Source organism: Lissotriton vulgaris, chromosome 7, assembly GCF_964263255.1.
Source record: "Lissotriton vulgaris chromosome 7, aLisVul1.2, whole genome shotgun sequence".
Taxonomy (NCBI): Eukaryota; Metazoa; Chordata; class Amphibia; order Caudata; family Salamandridae; genus Lissotriton; species Lissotriton vulgaris.
Window position 1 is genome coordinate 894,569,231 of NC_141695.1, and position 19,097 is coordinate 894,588,327.

The window sequence follows — 19,097 nt, forward strand, 5'->3', positions numbered from 1 at the left end:
TTTATGTTCAAGTGCCAGGACGTTGTAGGAGTGTCACAATATGGATTCTAGTATCATCGGGGGCATATCAGTACCCCTTCCTTGTTTTGAACCTTACCTGTTGGGCCTATACGTATTGGCACTTTATATTGGCGATAATTGAGGAATAAGAAAGTATAATTGATCGGATTCAGAATATAAACATTAACTGAAGGCCTATTTACCATCGTAAAATAAAGATTGCAAAAGCTCAGATGGAGTGCAATGTATACTGAACGAAACGTGTTGGCTGTATGTTCTGGTTGCTGTACCATATACATTTTTTAAACTTGTTTATCTTAAGAATACACTTGAAGATTTATTGATTATGCTTGAGGGTGCACGGCTCTGTCTCTGTTTTTGAATCTTACTCTGTCATGCACTAATATTGGAGTGTATGTGCACCAACCTATTATTTACTTGGAACTAAGTGTTAAGTGCGGTGTAGAGGGCCACCATTGGTGGTGTGTTTTGATTATTATGTGTGTATCCATGCACACAACATTTATGATGAGATAGAAAGTCCACTTTTCAATGCACGTTTAGCCATTTTAATAACTAAATTTTGGAGATTCAATACCATGTACCACTGGAATCCACTGACACAAATCTGAAATAAAGGATTTATGTCACTTTGAAATCTGCATCTTATCCTTGCTTGTAAAACTAGAAATAGCAAATATACCTCTGGACTGGAATGCTTAGTTCCCGGTGCAGAGCAGGGCTTTAAAATATTGCTGTGCCTCTCCAGACAGCAAATTCCACAATATTTGTATTATATTAAGAGATTTTTGGAAATAGCTGGCGGAAACATGGTTTCTGGCCATTCTCATTGGTCTTCACTGCAAAATGTATTCCTGATAATTACCAGGAGCTGTGAGATATTAACCAATTTTTTTTATGATGATCCAGATTGGAAAAATGCTTAGTAACCCAATCACTAGACGTTTTTGTGCTCTAGATTAATACTTTGATAGTTAAAATCTCTCTTTTACCTTTTCTAAATATCCCAGGTAAGTCTGTCAGTGCTGAATAGATTTGACTTTAATTTGTAAAAGAGAGAGGCAAAGTCATATGAAACAATGTTCAATAAAGACAAATAAGCAAGAGTCTTTTCATGGAATAAGTATAAAGTGCCTGATTAGAATACTGTTATGACTAGATTTTATTTGAAGTTTAGGCGCTTTGATTCACAATTTTGGGTGGGTAATGCAATAAAAAGCAATGCAAATTGCAGTTATAAATCAAAGGCGTCCGGCATCATTGAAATTGATGTGAGGATCAATATCTGGGTCTAAGGAGGATTTAAAGATGTATACTTTGCAGAACTGCTATATCTTGAAAAAACATATTGCGGAAGCAGGAACTTGTACTTTCATGGTTTGGAAATAAATATGCATCAACATACCCCTACAGTCTCTTTAAATATTATATATGGCCTTATCGACCAATCCTTCAAATAAATACACACGCTTTGGAATACATTGTTACAAAATGATTACAAAATTGTTCTGAGCTCTACTTTTTGAATCAATGTTTGGGTCATATTTTCTTAATATTTTTCTTTAAATTGTGTGCAAGATAATGCCAGTAGTGAAAGAGTTATTCATATAGGTTTATCTTTTTAATTAAACATCAGTTTCTCTAAACATTCAGACTTTAACCTTTCATACTTTTCACCCCTTTATAGAATAAGATTATATAAAAAAACATTATTATTATGTTATCCACTTTCCAGTAAGAGTTTGAGTTTAAAAAAATGATGACAAGTATAACAAAATTTGTATGATACAATTACAGTTTTGTCTTCTGCTTTTTTGCCCATCTCCTGCTTCCAATGTTTGATTTAGCATTTTTGAATGAGGGTGAATGGACATCCTTCTGTGATGGATGTGCTTCACTCTGTTATTTCTTCACTTCTTTAGGTCCCATCTACATTATTACTGAATATTGTCGCTACGGGGACCTTGTGGACTATCTGCACCGAAATAAGCACAGCTTCCTGCACTATTGCATGGAAAAGGGACGAACCGAGACTGGAGTCAGTGACTCGAGCGGTGGCCAAGTACAGAGGTACAATAATGTTAATAATAATCTATATTTGTAAAGTGCGAACATATCACCCCTTAAGATTTGAAGGTGCTGGAGGGTGAGCTATTGCCCAGAGTCACATGATGCTGAGGCTGCAGCCGGCACCGGGGATCGAACTGTGAGCCCCATGCTCCGCAGTCAGCTCTCTGGCCACTGTGCCACACCTCTTCCAACGCCAAACCTCTCCTATGGACTCTTCTCTTACTTTACAGCAATGGGGTACTGATGGCAGTAGTAGATATTGATGTGATGAGTTGACTACATAGGGCTGAACTTGTCATTTTAACTACTAACATAGCATGGTTTTCTATTTGGTAGTATGTTTGCCTAAACTATCCCAGCATATTTGCAGTTGAGCAAAGCTCAACTCCTATCTTATGTTAAAAAAATATTTGGAAAATCCTCTTTCAATTATTTTTTAAAAACCTTGCATCTGTTACATACTTAGCATGTGCCCTTATTGTTAAGCATGCTGTGACAAAGAGCACAGTGTTACTTTGTGAATTAACTTTAGTACGACTGGACATCAGGGTTGGTGTATCATCCAGAAATCATTTGGTATGAATCAAATGAAGTACTGAAAGCTATTCAGAAGGATACCACAATGGTAGTGTTCAAGTTTCCTTCATAGGCTGCAAAGGTGCACTTATAAAGTGATTTATTGGACTAGTCACAGTGAACGGGATGTCTAGGTCACAAATCAGAAAAAGAGTGCTGAACCCCTCCTTACTTTTCTATATGCCAACCTTAAGGGGAATCATCGAGTTACTACATTTAATGAGTTTTAAAGGCATGATTCAAAAGTCATAAATGAAAGATATGCAGCCTACAACTGCAAGTATTTTTGGTAGTGTCTTTATTTACAACATTCCTAGGGACTCAGTAGGAAAATCTGGATTTTTAAACCAATTTCCATTTGTTTCTTTTAAATCTTATTCTCTGGGCATAGAATTAGGAAAAACATTAACCCGTTTACTGCGGTCCCGATTTTCCCACAGTGCGGCACTTCCGCAAAACGGGCGGGGCCGCGTCGGCCATTGGCCGACAGCAGCACTGGGGAGGTAGTGCTGCCGTCGGCCAATGGCCGACGGCAGCAAGGAAGGGGTTAATCTGCATTTTGTTTCTTCACCTCGAAAACATTTTTGTTTGAATAAATCTATTATTCACATCCCCTCAAAAATAAGTATTTTATGTAATTCTCAACACTTTTTACACCACTTGCAACTATTTTTTAGATGTAGTTTTACAAGTGAACTTAGTGCAGGAAGGTTAATGAAATTGTGAGTAGCTGTCACTACCCTGTGAATGTTAACCCCACCCAAAGTGCCCACATCTAAGACATTACCTTGTGAAAAATCTGAACATTGTAGGCATTTTCTAGTCATAAGTGTAATCTCCCCACAAAAATATTCATACATCCTGACTTTGTGAGTCAGGAGCTTGGCTTTCTGAATAGTATATTACACATTCGTGCATCAATTTGTGTGGTGAAACTTACTAGACTTGCAAGGCCGTTAGGAGAGGAAGAGACATGTTGGGATGCACGGATACAATTCCAAGCAGCAGAAAAGGGATCGAGTGTTGTCATTGTATTCGTGACTGATGATGCCTGACTGGGAGTACCGTGTCCACTACTGGAACCCTCTGCTCCGCTAGTGTACAGTTTTGTAATGGCCGCCCATCTTTCAGAAAGATAAAGATAGCCTGGGAAGAGTCCGGGTACAATGACGAAAGTGGAACATGATTTAAAATCACGAGACCTGGAAAAGAGTTAACATTGGAAACATGAAGGTAAATATTGACATTAGAAAGGGAGAATATATTACATCTGCGAGCATTTTCTTCGTAACAGTGACAGTAAAAACCTTGACATGCTTGAGATTTGGGATCCAGTGGGAAAAGGTGAGAAGTGGCTAGGCAACAAATAAATGTCAGCAACTTGCCTATCAGCCTTAAAAATATATAATTCTTTAGCATGGTTATAATCTCTGCTGAAGTAGCGGTATCTGTTTCCTATTACCTTACCCAGTCCATCCTCTATGCAGAGGTAGATATGCCAGAGTGACCTCACTCCACTGGCTTCAGCATCTAGAATGGTCCTTAATGCCCAAGGTTCTAAAAGTTTCTTCCCCAACCAAGGGAAGCCTTAAGATGCGCCCACCTGCTGATAAGATAAGACAAGATAAGATACACGTCTTAAAGGCTTATTAAAAATAGGAAAAATACAAAAGTTACACTTCCTAAAATGCTCATGGCTGCAGGGTCAAAGCTTGGGTAGACCTAAGAGGAAGTGTTCTTCAGAAGAATGCAAGTTGAGCAGTTCAGTGCAACTTTTAAGAGAAGTGAAAAAATGGTGCTATTCCTATGCAATACACTCAAAAACAAAAGAAAACAACACATTTGATGCAAATGGTGTAAAAGGAACTGGTTCGCATGACACTAGTATATGTTTGGACAAAAAGTATGAAAATAAACACACTTTTGACAGTTCCAGAACATTTTAATACTCAGGTTTTCATAAAGCTCTTAATAATGGGGCGCACCCTTTTCTAAGGCGCTCCAGTTATGGCATGACAGCTGTGAGCACAGTGCACAGGGATGCACTCATGTTCCTCATGCACCCAAGTCAAGAATCCTGGTTCCAGAATTCACAAGTTAGTTATAAGGTGGCACCTTCATCGCACTTCCTCAGTCAGCCATCCATCCTTCTATTGCGGTGGTCTGTATTGTGCTTGCCATGTCTTGTGCAGAATGCTAATGCCACCATGCGTCTATTGCAGCCTAAACTCAGTCTCTGTGGAAAGCGATGGTGGATACATGGACATGTGCAAGGATGACCTGAACTATGTCCCCATGATTAATATGAAGGGAGAGATCAAGTATGCTGACATTGAACCCTCCAACTACGGCACAACATACGAGCTGGACAGCTACTCACCATCAGGTAACGTTTGTAGGATTGACTAGGATGCACTCTTTGCCTTTGTCAATATCTTTTGTCTCTCATTCAAGCCCTTTTGAACTTTGCAGCTCCTGAGAGTACCGATAATACCCTCCTGATCAACGAATCCCCCATCCTGAGCTTCTGGGACCTTGTTGGGTTCAGTTACCAGGTAGCCAATGGAATGGAGTTCCTCGCTTCCAAAAATGTAAGTGCACACAGTTACCATTTTATGTTTCACGTCACACAAATTGTTTGTATGTAAATTTGGAGAACCAACCTGGTGGAATTTGTTCTAGTGACTCTTGCTGTCCAAATGGGTTCCTCATACTTTTTACCAATGATCAACCACTCCTGGTGGAATCCCTTCTTTGTCACAATGCTTCTTTGCATGTTCCTTTTTCCCAGTTGTGAGGTTGCTGCACCCTGTTTCTTCCCTTTCTTTACTAGTCAACAGCACCCCTTCATTGAGCCATCCTTTTTGTTGTCTTTTTCTGTAAGGTTTCTTCCTATGCCTTCCCATACCCATTACCCTTCTGTTTTGTTTTTGTTGCTGTGACCCTATTTGGTTGCATTTAGCCTTCCTCCACTTCCCCATACACCATCTGATACCTGCTCGCAACTGATGAATTCCAAACCTGGCATTGTCAGATTTTAATAAGTGCAATACTCCATGCGCCCCTCTGAGACCCTCATAATCACAGCCTATTATTCAAACATTACAAAAGACACACATACACTCTAACACATTAACATCTAATGTAAAATGCGAGAGGGAAAGAGATGCTCATCTGGTGGCTGAATTACATAATGTGAAAACAGAAAACCTGTATCAGTCCACTTCATGAAATTGTGTGAATCTAGGCAATTGGTTAATTTCAGCCTTAAAATATACGAGTTTCGGATGTGTGCTGTACAAAGCCTTCTCTTGTGTTTTACTTGATGAACTATAATGTTCCAATTATATAACCAAGGCTGCACACCTGGTGCACCTGACAAATGACTTGCCTCTTGGTTCTCCAATGGTATTGTTTTCAGAATGGGGGATGCATGAATGTTTTCAAGGTTGTGTTTGAAAACTATCACTGCTAATAAATGCCTCTCAATGCAGTGATACAATCTGATCAACTAGGGTAAAACGCTCATGCATGTTCATAAAACACACTTCTTTGAAGTTTGCAGAGATTTTATCATGTTTTTACATGTTTCGTGCAAGAAATCTTTAAAACTAAAGGTGTCCCTAAAGGTAAGTTGTCTTAGACACCTTCTTTTCTTCTTTACCCTTACTTTAGTTAACGTGTAAATAAAGTATGCCCGCTTGTTTCACAGCTTTCTGAGTGCTCCTGCTCTGTCAAGTGAACAACAGCCCAGTGCTGCTGTTCACCAGGAGGGCACAATTAAAGTTCAGGGGCCGCATGCGACCCATGGGCAGTACTATGAGTATCCCTGCTCTAGCAGGTGTGAGAGATCCTCCCTTGGGGCAGGTCTGGGAATGGAATACCGGGTTCTTGTTATAGTACTTGAATGAAAGGGCTCTATGGTAAAGAAGGTGGGTTCTATTTACGTATTGTATTTATAAGGCAATGGTGCACAATATACTAATTTCAGTAGAATATGCATTCATTTATTTGTGATGTTTTGTGCAGCACTACACATGTATAAGGCCACTTCAGCGTGCTTACATTTATATGTAAGCGTGTTCATTTTTCTGGGAAGATATAAGTATCATGCAGAATTATTGTGAATAAAGTACAGTATTGTTATAGTCAGAACAATCTCTAGTACGATGTTTGTGTCAATGGGAGGTTGGTCAGTGGAGGAGATAATCATGTCATGTTCTGAACATAAATAAGTTATTTATCATGAGTCTGGCCGCTTCTTATTATTCAACCACCGCCCCAATAGATGACAAGTAACAGTTTGTCCCCTACTTCTTAAAACATGTGATATGTTTCTGGGGTTAGGGTTAGGCCCAGGCAACATTTCTGTTATGCCGGCATAATATTACATAATTTTGGTAATTTTGCATTATGCTTGTTACGCAAAAGTCTCAGATTCAAGCTTTTAGACCACGTTGCATGATTATGCCCTGTTTGAATCAGAAACCAGAGCGAATGACCAGAATGCACTGTGTTTTCATCCTGTCTCACTGTGGAAGATGAGGCAAGAGGTCTCTCCTGAGATCAATAGGAGGGAGCGAAACCTATTTTCTAGTCCTGGGATTTTATTTTTTAAATCAACGCTTTCCCAAAATTGGGATCCTAGTTAATTTGAAGCAAGTGATGAAGCTCACCTAAAAACATTGGTTTGTGAAAAGAAAAGTCCAGCACTTAGTTATATATAACCTTAGGGAGGCGAATCTCCATGTACACTGGTAATTATCCCTGACTAAAGTATGTGGGTAAGGGGTTTCCACCCGATTTCACTTGTGGTACAGAGGTGGACTCTGACCTGATTTCCCCATTATAGCGAGACTGAGGTTCCTCACTGAAAACAGCACCCACTAGGGACAACAAGGTGGCAAGTTGGTGCTTTATAAGACACTAATATATTTAAAATGAATACATTGTGGAAGATGAGGGAGGGCTCTGTCCCTGATTACAGTGCAATTTTGAAACTACTTGTGAAGAAAAGATGGCTGACTGTGCTTCTCTTGAATGAAGCAAGAAATGCTGTCAGATCTACTAATAGCAAATGGCCAGAAATACACCTGAAACACGAGTTCCATGGCGGTCAGTGAGCGGATAATCGCTACTGTCGGTGTAATTAATGCTCCAGTGACAGACTGGATAATTGAAGTGTTGAATACAGCAATTTGTGCCCATTAGAGACTACCCAGGATGGATGGACGCTGCTCTTAATTACTACAGAACTTGACTGCTCAGTCAAGGAGACCCTCAGGGACATGGTCATTCACTGTCCAGTGGCTCCTAATTGGTCCTTCCAGCCAGTCATCTATTGGCGCCTGTCAGCGGGGTGTAAATTAGTGGAGCTCTTTATATTGATTTGACACAGACATTAAATGAATATAGTAAAGCATCCATTAAGTCTCGAGCAATCCCCTGGCCAGTTAAAGGAAGTGTTTGCTCTGTAAAACATAAAAGACCTTGGTAAACCAGAGCTATTTAATCGCCAACTGGTAGAAAATGACAACTGATCCATGTCAGGTTCAGGCACTAATCACACATATCACACACTCTTAAGCTGACTAGGGTAAGAAGTCTGACATGCCAGATTGTGACATCATTACATTGGCATGCAGTACACATGAAAAATAAAGTATTTTCTCCAATTATCAAGGCTGCATATTTTTTAAGGGGAACTATAGTGTTTCCCAAAATTCTAGTTGCTCTGAAAGTCTGGTGTGGCTGGGGCAGAGTCAGTAAGATGTAACTGAAAGATGTAACAGACTGGTCCAGCCCCACTGACCTTTCAAAGTTATGTGCGAATGACTAACACAGTCTTTCAGGGGGACCAGATGCAGATGGTCAGAATATTTTGGTGTATTTGCACATGCGAGTTAGTCCACAAGGACACGGCTCACAGGGCATGCTATTCACAGGAAGGAAGCACCGCACAGACTATTCTAGAGCCTGCATGTGGAACATGATGGGGCAGATTTACGAGTTCTGGCGCATGTCTGCAAATCAGCAGGGATGCGCCAGAACAGATGCGACACGCAATTTCCTCCCTGCGCCACCATGAATGCGTCACATTTACAATGCGGCGCACCATGGCGCAAGGATAGGGTGATGGGTGTCGCATCCTGTGGCGTAAGGGCGGTGCATTGCTGGAGTTGTGTCGCAAGCGCAACGCGGCTCCAGCAATGCTCAGGGGCGCCGTATGGCTAACATGCTGCGTCACTCCTTACGCCTGCTTCAAGCAGGCGCAGGGTTTTGACGCAGCATGGACGTAAAAGTGACTCAGTGAAATCTTGTAGAAATCGCTGCGTCACTTTTACGAGGCGTTCCTGGGGCGGAACGCCCACCCTGCGCCAGCAGGCCCACTTGAAACCTAACGCAGGTTTCATGTGGGGCAGGGCTTTACAATGTGACGCATCTCCCTAGATGTGTCACGTTGTAAATAAGGCGCAACATGGCGCATTGGTTTACGCCGCTGCTGCATCACAGAAGAGACACAACAGCGGCGTAAATGTGGCGCATGGGGCTTGTAAATCTGCACCGAAGTCCTTATCTGATATCAATATTTCTGCATCTGCCTAAAGAGTGTGGTTCTGGACAACAGGGGTGGATCTGCAGCTGGAAACCTGTGGGTCCTTCGTGGTGTGATCAAGTGAATGAAGACTGGATTAGTGGGGTACCCTACCCAAGTTCTCTGTGGTCTTAGAACGCAACACGCATAAGAAGTAATATAATTAATAAAGGATGTGATATGATTGGCAGAAGGAGTACTATGAAGGGCTGCAGGGGTTCAGCTGGCTAAAGGGGGATGGGTCTGGCGAGCAGGTGGACTCTAGGTTGTGCCCATGATGTGAATGTCCGGGTAGTGAATAGTAATGAGTGGCATGCACAATACTTCGAATGGTTCACTAATGCTTGTTCTTCGTCTTGTAGTGTGTTCACCGGGACCTGGCTGCAAGGAATGTCCTGATTTGTGAGGGAAAACTGGTGAAGATTTGTGATTTTGGCCTGGCAAGAGACATCATGAGAGACTCCAACTACATTTCAAAAGGCAGCGTAAGTGTCCATGATCTTTCTGGTATTTTCAGCTCATCAGCCCAGTTACCTCCAATACTGTTCCTTTATTTTCATCGGCATGCAAAGGATGAACACTACATCTTGACCGCACTACCGTTTAAGGTCTGTATTTTCCATTTTCAAAGCCACAACGCTATATTTAAGAAATATGCACCTCTATCCAGTCACAATTCATTGGTCCTTCATGGTGGCCTGGCTTATAGTCAACCACTGCCTTACCTTCCACCACTAGTGATAGGGTCATCTTGGATGAGCATCCACAGGCCAGTCCTATTGCAAGGGCCTTTCTTTGGTCCTGGACAGGCACTGGGTACTTGTCAGTATCCGTGGTAATTATTGTTGTTTAGCACTGGTGTCGCAAGGCATATGTACTATTGAATCACAATTAGATAACCACACTGCACCTTTTGTACAGTTGAGTCTTCAAGAGTAACTACGTGAGGTTGTTAGGCTCATTCCAGGAAGTGCCATAGATTTCAGACTCAAATACAGTATGACATGCTAAAAATAATGAATAAACCTAAGGTTTAGTCAGAGTTATTATGTTCAAAAGAAATGTGTCTGATTTAAAGTGCAGTGCACTGAAGGTCCACCGCCTCATTTAAAGTTGGTCAGACCATCACTATGTCAGCAGTGGAAACTACTCCTTCAGGCCACTTGTTCTCCCACCTCAATTAGGGCAGGCAGACAAATCGCAAAACCTCCAACGACCCTCATTCCATTGGGCCTTCGGAGTTGTTTGTCAGCGGCAGAGAACTTAGTTGCTGTGGCGGTGGGTGACAGCAGGAGTGGATATAGGCACTTGAGTGGGATGTGTTACAAATTCAACTGGTTCTAAAATTAATGTTTCTGCTGGGAACGCCTCAAGAGCCCTCAGTGTAGTCCCTGGGAAATCTACATTTTGAACACCGTGCTTCTTAAAGGATTTCACATGGTTGCATTTTTTCACAGAATCTGACGCACAAGCAGTCTTTTGCTGGTAATTTGACACCCTTTAAACACTGAATTGCTAGCACATTAAAGAACAGATTGTTCAAACGAATCTCAAATCAGTTTGATCTTCCTCAGCCACAGGACACATCAAAAGGATCAAAAAAGATAGAAAACGACTTAGGGAAAAGTAGTATAGAATCCACAAATTGCGTGGTGAGTAAGGGCAGCACAGCATGACAAATATGTGCAGTCGCTCAATGATTCCTGCACTTCTGATGCTTCCACACTAATATCTGTCAGCTAATTTTCCTGGTCAAGGCTGCTCCTCTCCTCTCTTTAGTAGTCCAGCAGCAGGTCTTCAGGACTTTGCACATCAAGAGGATGTCTCCAGTTACCAAACTTACTACTACCAATGAGGAAAGCAGCAAACTCAAACATCTGGGTACTGCAGAGTTTCTTCTGAAGTACAGACAAAAGATAACTTTGGTTCTAGATGGCATTTCATGGCAAAGACGGGACCCTTGATGGACCACAGCCCATAGCATTTTATTAAATGTTTGAAATTTGCCTTTGCAGTTAAACATTGCAAGGCTCCCATCCTCAGTGGACGTGAGGGGCCAAAACTAAACGATCAAAGTGGGGGTGATACTGGATAGACTAAATGTTTGTTTGCCTAGTGTGGACTCTCTTAATTTCCAAACTGCTCACACAACAAAGGGAAAGCCACAGACAGTAACATGGATGTATAAATGGATATGATTTTTCTGGTTTCTTTTTCAATTAATTCTGGATACAAATCAGCAACTCAGTGCCCCAGACCCTGGCTGTTTATTTTCCAATTGTAACTGGAAAAAAACGAAAGAAATCCTACACCCTAAAACACTCCACCGAAAGAACAAAGGGCACTCCCAATGTAGTAAATAGGTCCATTTAGGTTTGTTTCAGAGTCTTTGTGGTTAAATCCATGGTGAACACAATCCAGCTATCATAGTCCTGGGTAGGCACCTTACAACTGTTTTTAACACTACTTAAGACCCCAACTGATGTTTAATATTTGCAAAGAGAATACATGGATTAGAGGTTCAGCACTCACAATAAGCCCCTTGCTAGTTTCTGTCTTTAGGATCCATATCTCAACACAGGAAGCCTGGTCAACATTTTCTGGTCGATGGGCACCCGTGGGACCAGTGACTCCCATTTGATCTCAAGGTTTCACACTTCCCATTAGTAACTAGACTTTAGGGTTAGGGTCCAACCACTACTATAAATTATATCTTCCTTATGTTTCTTCAGGACAGACAGCTCCAGCCAGCATGACAAGGCCCCATACTAGTGGTGTGAAGGCATAGAACCGCTAGGTTCTTCAAGAACTGGAGCGGATTAAAAAGCTCTCTTTGGGTGTCTGGTGAGGAAGGGATGGTGCAGTCTCACCAATGATGGTCCTGGAAAAAATCTCTGCAACTCCATGATCTAAACAGTTCTTGCATGTGATTGTTTTCCTCCAGGCCAGCTTGGCTAGAGTGATACGGGTGCTCCTAGGTGGTGTTGTTGCCTTGACTCATTCCTGTTGCAGAGCTCCAATTAGCTGGGCCTTGAACCGATCTTCAAGCAGAGAGACAGCTCCACTGCTCCAACTCATTTTCACATAGGTCACAGCAGAAAGGGGCCTCGAATCAAGGCCTGTCCCTACCCAAAGAAGAGTCATGATCAGCAGAGGTTCTGCTCAAGGGAATGCTGGGCAGGGCCATCCCCATCTCCAGAGGATATACAACCTACTCGGCTCAGTGGTAGTCCTTCCAGATGACACACATCTCTGATGAAACTAATATATATTACTACTTTTTCTGCCTCATTGTGAGGTTTAGAGATTACTAGGCAAATGAGAGACACTTGGCAGAAACAAACAGTCGAGTAAACAACCTAACAGTAAGCAGGCTGGCACTTTCTCAGCAGGTAGGTGACATCTGGGTTATGGCATGATTCATCATAAAGGCTTACCTTTTGATCATTATCCTGAGTGCCATTGCCCTGTGGACTGGGAAGTCATGGGGCCTCAGATATGGGAATGGATGGCCCTTTACATAGGCCCTTAGGCAGTAAAAATAAAAGCATGTGCCTCTGGACTGGAGTCATGCTGCCTCCTCTGTCAGTCGCCTCATAGCTAAGGATGAAGGTGGGAAACCACTTTCCCTCTAAAGCAGGGGTCTTAGAACTGTGGGGCATGCCCCCCTGGGTCCATGGCTGTGTTCCTAGTGTTGCGTAAATGCCTATACATTTTTGAAAATGAAGGCGGCCTGGAAGTGCGACTTTGTTACATTATCGAATTTCCACTGCACAGACTGTCTTCATTTACAACCAGCGATTAAAATGTATAAAAAGAATGGAAACTGAGATTCTGAGCCTGTGGTGGTGGGGTCAAAGACAGGGCTAAGTGGCTGAAAAGAACAACATTTTCTGTAAGTGGTTGTTTTCCCATTTTTAGCTAACTGCATATAAAATAATGCACATAACTTAAATAAAAAATACATTCAAATTAAATTAATTGTGGGGAACCTCCATTGGTTAATGTGATCAATGCGGATGTCTGTTTGTGAGACCAGAGAGTCACACAATTGAATCCTGGTTGGTGCAGCGCAGAATAGTGACATGTTTTTATATTGCTATGAAATCCCAGCCTGTAACAAAAAGAACTGTCAATATGCAAGTAATTATTTAAAAAATATACTACACACAGTATAAGGAGGTCTACTGGAATTATGCGTCAGGAGCGTACCAACTTATTTTGCAGGGTTGACTAAATTATGGGGCAACATAAGGCAAAATATGCAGCGTTATGCAGCACATTTGTGATAGTATTACTTGATTATTTTGTCAGTTTTACACATGCTAACGCTGGGCAAAGGTTTCACCTCATTACTTTCAGTTTAAACTGCAAAAAGCACTGGAAAGGTGACCATTCAACCTTAGCAATGGGACTTCCACTTCGCGACAACATATCACTGCATATTTAGTAACTTTAAATCCATTAGAAACAACTTTTTTTGTTAAAATCAGCAGATTATTCAGCAGATGATGGATTCTGTTGCAAATGAGAAAAATGCATAATTATGCGGAAAATACTGTAGTTGCAAAATTGAATAATTCCAGTGGGACTAAGTATAAGATAGGCTGCTACAACATTTTGTGTTTAAGATAAAACAAATGCTTTCAAAGAATACCTTTTAGCAGTAGGTAATCACACTGCACCTAGTGCAGACATTTTAGAAGTCTGTTAAAAGGATGCTTTCCAAAATTCAACACCCTTAGATTAACTCTCAAAAAATTGATCTTTGTCACCATGAAGCTTCAAGTGACTCCATAAATTAAAGCTTGTACTTGCTTCCAAGTAGCCTTTACATTTGGTAACTAACTCATTGCACACATTTATATTTCTTTCAGGTAGCAGGTAGCCTGATCAGAAGGCCAATTTCTTCTTTAGCTGTTCATCCATGGATAGAGTCAACGAGTTGGTCCAGAGGAGAGGGTGTTATGTGGGGGCTAATATTTTTGTTTACAAATGGACAGGCACACCTTCCTCAGGGAGATGCACCGAAGAAGATGGAGAGAGATGTGGGCTTTTTTTTTCAAACGGCCATTACCATCATTAGTGCAGCAGGTGCAGGGGCACTGAGGTAATGCTATGAGGGACCACTATACTGTAGTCTATGGATTGTATACTTTTATACAAATGTTACACAAATCGCCACTGTGAGAATTGGGTTGTTAGTTGAGGAGGAGTGAAACCCTACTCTAGCAACAGCCACACTTTTTGTCAGGGTGAGCCTCAACAAGTCACAAAATTAACCATGCTTGACCCTCTGGTAGTCTGGCACAAAAGTAGTCAGGCTTAACTTGAGGCAATGTGCGAAGCATTTATGCAGCATACAAACAGTAATAAAGTGAAACCACAATGCAAGAAAAAATCCCACACCATTTTAACATTTAATAAAATATTTGACACCAAAAAACCAAAATCCCATCTGTTGAACCAGAGATATGCAATTTTAAATACTTAAAGTAAGCACAGCACCCAAAAAGCACAAAGCTCCACTTGTGGTTATCTGGTCATGCAAGACTGAGTGAAAAGACAAGTTCAGACCGACTGCGATGGAGCACAGGCACTACAGGAACAAGGTTAGTCCTGCTAAAAAAGTTACCTTCTAAAGTCCAGCACAAAGAGTTTCGTTTGCCCTGGAGGAGGCCACGAAAATTAGGTTGGGCATCGCGGACAGTCAAGGCTGTAGCACAAACATCCTGTTTTGCAGCGTGGACGGTCGTTGCTGGAGATTTGTGTTGGTGGTCACTACCAGCTGTCCATGCTGTAGCGTGAAGTGCATAGTTTGAGTTGCCAGTTGTCGCTTGCAGTCACTCTAGCGTAAAGAGTCCAGTTCACTGGAGCGTTGGTTGGTGGGCGGCACAGGTGGAAAGCTCTTGGTGCAAACTGGCCTGTTCTGTTCACAAAAAGCCCCAAATTTCATAATTTCTCCTTTCGTTCAAGGGGGAGTTTAACTGATGCCACACCAAGGGTCCAGGGCCTGAGAGGCACATCTTGGGGAACAGGAACTCACTCCAGCAGAGGCCAGCAGAGTTCAAGCAGACCCAGCTGCAGGTCCAGTGCAGCAGGTCAACTGGGCAGTTATAGGGAGTCCTCTGGAGGTTGTTGTGTCCCTATAGCTAAGCAGTCAGCTGACCCTTGGAGTTACCTCACCCTCTGATGAAGGGTGCAGGTACATTCTTACTTCTCAACAAGCAGGGCAGCCTCAAGCAGCAGGCAGCAATGCGACCTTCTTCTGTAGTATCCACAGGTCCAGGAGTGTACTGAAGAGTGGGTCTGAGTGTCCTACTTTTATACCTGATGACCCCTTTGAAATGGGAGAAGCTTCTGGTGATTTCCCCCTAGAGAGGTTTTGGAATTTCCTCCCGCCCTGCCCTGTTCGGAGTCTGTCTGGGGGCACAATAGGCTGGTGTGAAGTCCTTTGTGTCTAAGCTGTGCCAGTGTCTTTGAAGAGCTAGTGTGATAGGAGACAGCTCCACCCCAATCAAGCCAGGAGTGCCCCTACACTCTATTGTGATACAGTCTAGGAGGAATACAAAAAGCCCAAATGTCAACTATCCTTAGTCATGTGACCCAGGAACAGTCTGCATGTACCAAATGGTTAGGACAAGAAAATGCCATCTTTCCCAAAGTGGCATTTTCAGAATTGTGACTTACAATCCGACTTTAACATTAAAGACGGGTTTAAGTTACAATTCTTCAGACACCAAGCATGATATTCCTACCTGCTCTCAAACAAAGGTTATCACTCATTAAATGTAATAAGGTAACCCAATGTAATCCTACAGGAGAGGTAGGCTTCACAGTAGTGAAAAACGGATGTAGGAGTTTTTCACTACTAGGACATGTAAAACACTAAAAGTAACATTACCAAAGGCCAAAGGCTAGCAATTAAAAATCTCACCAATGACCCATTGGTCGTGATTAAACCCGCGGATAAAGGCGGAGCAGTGGTGGTTTGGTCGAAAGAAAATTATCTGAAAGAAGGACTAACACAGGTGAACAATACAGAATGGTACAGACAACTCCCTGAGGACCCGGTTCGGGCGATTCAGGGCCAAATCTGTGAAATAATAAAAAGCGGTGTGGATGAAGGATTTGTGGGCCAGAAAGAAGGTGAGGTCTTGGTAAAGAAATTTCCGAGAACCCCCATTCTCTACTTTTTGCCCAAAATCCATAAAAACCCGAAAGAACCCCCAGGACGACCAATCGTCTCCGGGTGCGAATCTTGTTTGGAATCACTCTCTAAGTATATTGACTTCTTCTTGAAGCCTTTCATCAGTGGAGTCAAATCATACTTGAAAGACACCACTGATTTTTTGGTGAAAATTGAGGACACACCATTCAATCCACTAACAGAACTAATGGTGACAATGGACGTTACGTCCTTGTACACCCAAATACCTCAAGATGAGGCTCTTGAAGTGTTGGAATTGTATCTTGATAAGAGGGACAGGCCACACCAGGTCCCAACCTCGTTTATCTTAAAACTAGCAGAAATCACCCTCAAAAAGAACTACTTTAGGTTCAATGATCAATTCTACATGCAGGTCAAAGGTACGGCCATGGGCTGCCCCTATGCGCCGGAGATGGCCATACTCTACATGGCGGAGTATGAGAATAAATGTATCTACTCTAATAACCCTTACAACAAACACATCAAACAATGGTGGAGATACATCGACGACGTGTGGCTCCTGTGGCAGGGGAGCCACGCAGAGTTGATGTCCTTCCACATGTGGATTAATGAAAGACACCGTGACATTAAGTTCTCACTGGAGTCCAGCAACCAAAGAATGACGTTTCTAGATTTAGAAATAACATGTGTGGATGGACACCTGAGATCTAGCCTTTTCCGAAAAAAGACAGACACCAATACCATTCTTCACCACCGAAGTGCACACCCAAGAAGCCTGAGGGACAACTTGCCCTACGGGCAACTTCTTCGTATTCGAAGAAATTGCTCGGAAGTAGCTGAGTATGAGAAACATGCAACCAGGTTCTGTGAAGAAATGAAGAACAGAGGGTACCCTAAGAAATTACTTAGCAACTCAAAGAAAAGGGCGCACCATACTCCTAGGGAGTGCTTACTCGAGCGAACAGTAAAGCCAGAGATGGACAAACTGGTATGTGTGTCAACCTTCGGGCCAGACACACACAGAGTAAGACAAATGGTACTGAAAAACTGGCATCTACTAGAGGGACTTGAATGTCCGTTTCCGCGACCGATATTCGCCTATAAGAAAAACAAGAGTATTGGCCAAAGTGTCATTAGGGCCGATGTATTGACCCCCAAGCCCAAAAGTGATCTCATGTCGATATGGGGCCTCAAGCCAATAGTAGGCCACCATAGATGTGGAAATTGCATATCATGTGAGTCCACAATGGAAGGGTCTGAATTTGAACATAGGGGTGTCAAATATCAAAACAATGGATTCTCTAACTGTAGGACACGCAATGTGATATATGCAATCACCTGTGCGTGCCAGAAACTCTACATAGGGAAAACGACACAACAGGTCAACAGTCGCATTACCCAACACAGGTCACGCATCAAAAAGAAGGTGTTAAGTGCTCCCATGGTCCAACACTTTCTCGACCTAGACCACAGCGAAACGGATTTTAAATGGACCGTACTTTGCACAGTAGCGCCATCAGGTAACAAAGGCCCAATTGACATAGAGGAGACCCTGCTAAGAAAAGAGGCTTATCTGATCTTAAAATTTAATAGCGCACAAAATGGATTGAATACTCTGTCCGAGGTGTCCAGATTATAATGCCAAAGTTGAATGGGACTCCATGAGGCCTCATAGTCCCACTTTGATTGAAGGGTGCAAGAGGATGATATACGCGAGTAACTAGAACTACAACTCCCAGAACACCCACGGTCATGTGACCGCATTTAGTCTCTGGGCAATCTCACCGCCGCCCTCGACACTGAGTCATTTGGAAAGTGAACCGCTGAGCGAGAAGTGAGCGCAGGGACTGAATGCTAAACTGAGACGGGCTGCTCTTTTGAGTGAGCAATATGTAAAACCAATTCCTCCTCTTCCCAACAGCGTGCGTGACCGGAGAATAGTTGCGAGTCATTACGCGGCACGGTTGATCAGCCACGAGAAACCGATTGACCAATTGAGGCGCAAAGTGAAATACTCCCGAAGCCCACGGGGCACCTTACGAGGTAAGGGGAGCCCCATAACTAACTGTCTTGGCTTCTGTAAGGATTCACTCTGCTGGTATTGATTTCCTCCTCGCCCTCCCCCAGGTCACTGAAGCTTCCCCGTGCCATAGGGAGACGCCCCACCGTACCAAAAACTATTATAAAGGTATGTCTTGCAATGTCTGCTTATGTGATTGCAGGGTTAACACTGGTATTTGATTCTAAACTGATTTCTTAACGTCTTGTAGACTGAAATTTCAATGACCCAGAACAAGACATAGGATAAACCCGGCCACTGTCCAGGTAATTTGTTGTTTCTTAAAAAATTGCAGTAGACCCTAAGTGATCTTAGGAGATGAGACCCAAAATTGGATTTTAAAATAGCGTTTCCTTTTACACACAGGCATATAGTAATAACAAGGCCCTGAAGAGAACTCGTAACTGATGTACGGAGTTCGAAACGCGTCGGCAAGAAAGGGGATAGAAATAACAGGCAGCCATAACAAATAACTAACACAACCCAAAAAAACGAGTGTTGTGCAACGACTGGCACAATTTATGTGTCGTGATATCTCCTTTCGTTTGTGACTTTGTTTATTACTGTGAAAAGAACTTTTCATTCTTGATTTTTGTGACTTTTTC

General features: G+C 42.4%; 1 protein-coding gene across 1 annotated transcript in view; it reads left to right on the forward strand.

The window, feature by feature from the left end:
• Positions 1-19,097, forward strand: part of PDGFRB (platelet derived growth factor receptor beta) — a 251,497-nt gene that overhangs the window by 198,776 nt on the left and 33,624 nt on the right. Inside the window, exons 15-18 of the mRNA XM_086931313.1 lie at positions 1,944-2,091; positions 4,890-5,053; positions 5,140-5,258; positions 9,625-9,747. Of these exons, the coding sequence (XP_086787439.1) occupies positions 1,944-2,091; positions 4,890-5,053; positions 5,140-5,258; positions 9,625-9,747 (554 nt within the window). The remainder of the gene's footprint in view (positions 1-1,943; positions 2,092-4,889; positions 5,054-5,139; positions 5,259-9,624; positions 9,748-19,097) is intronic.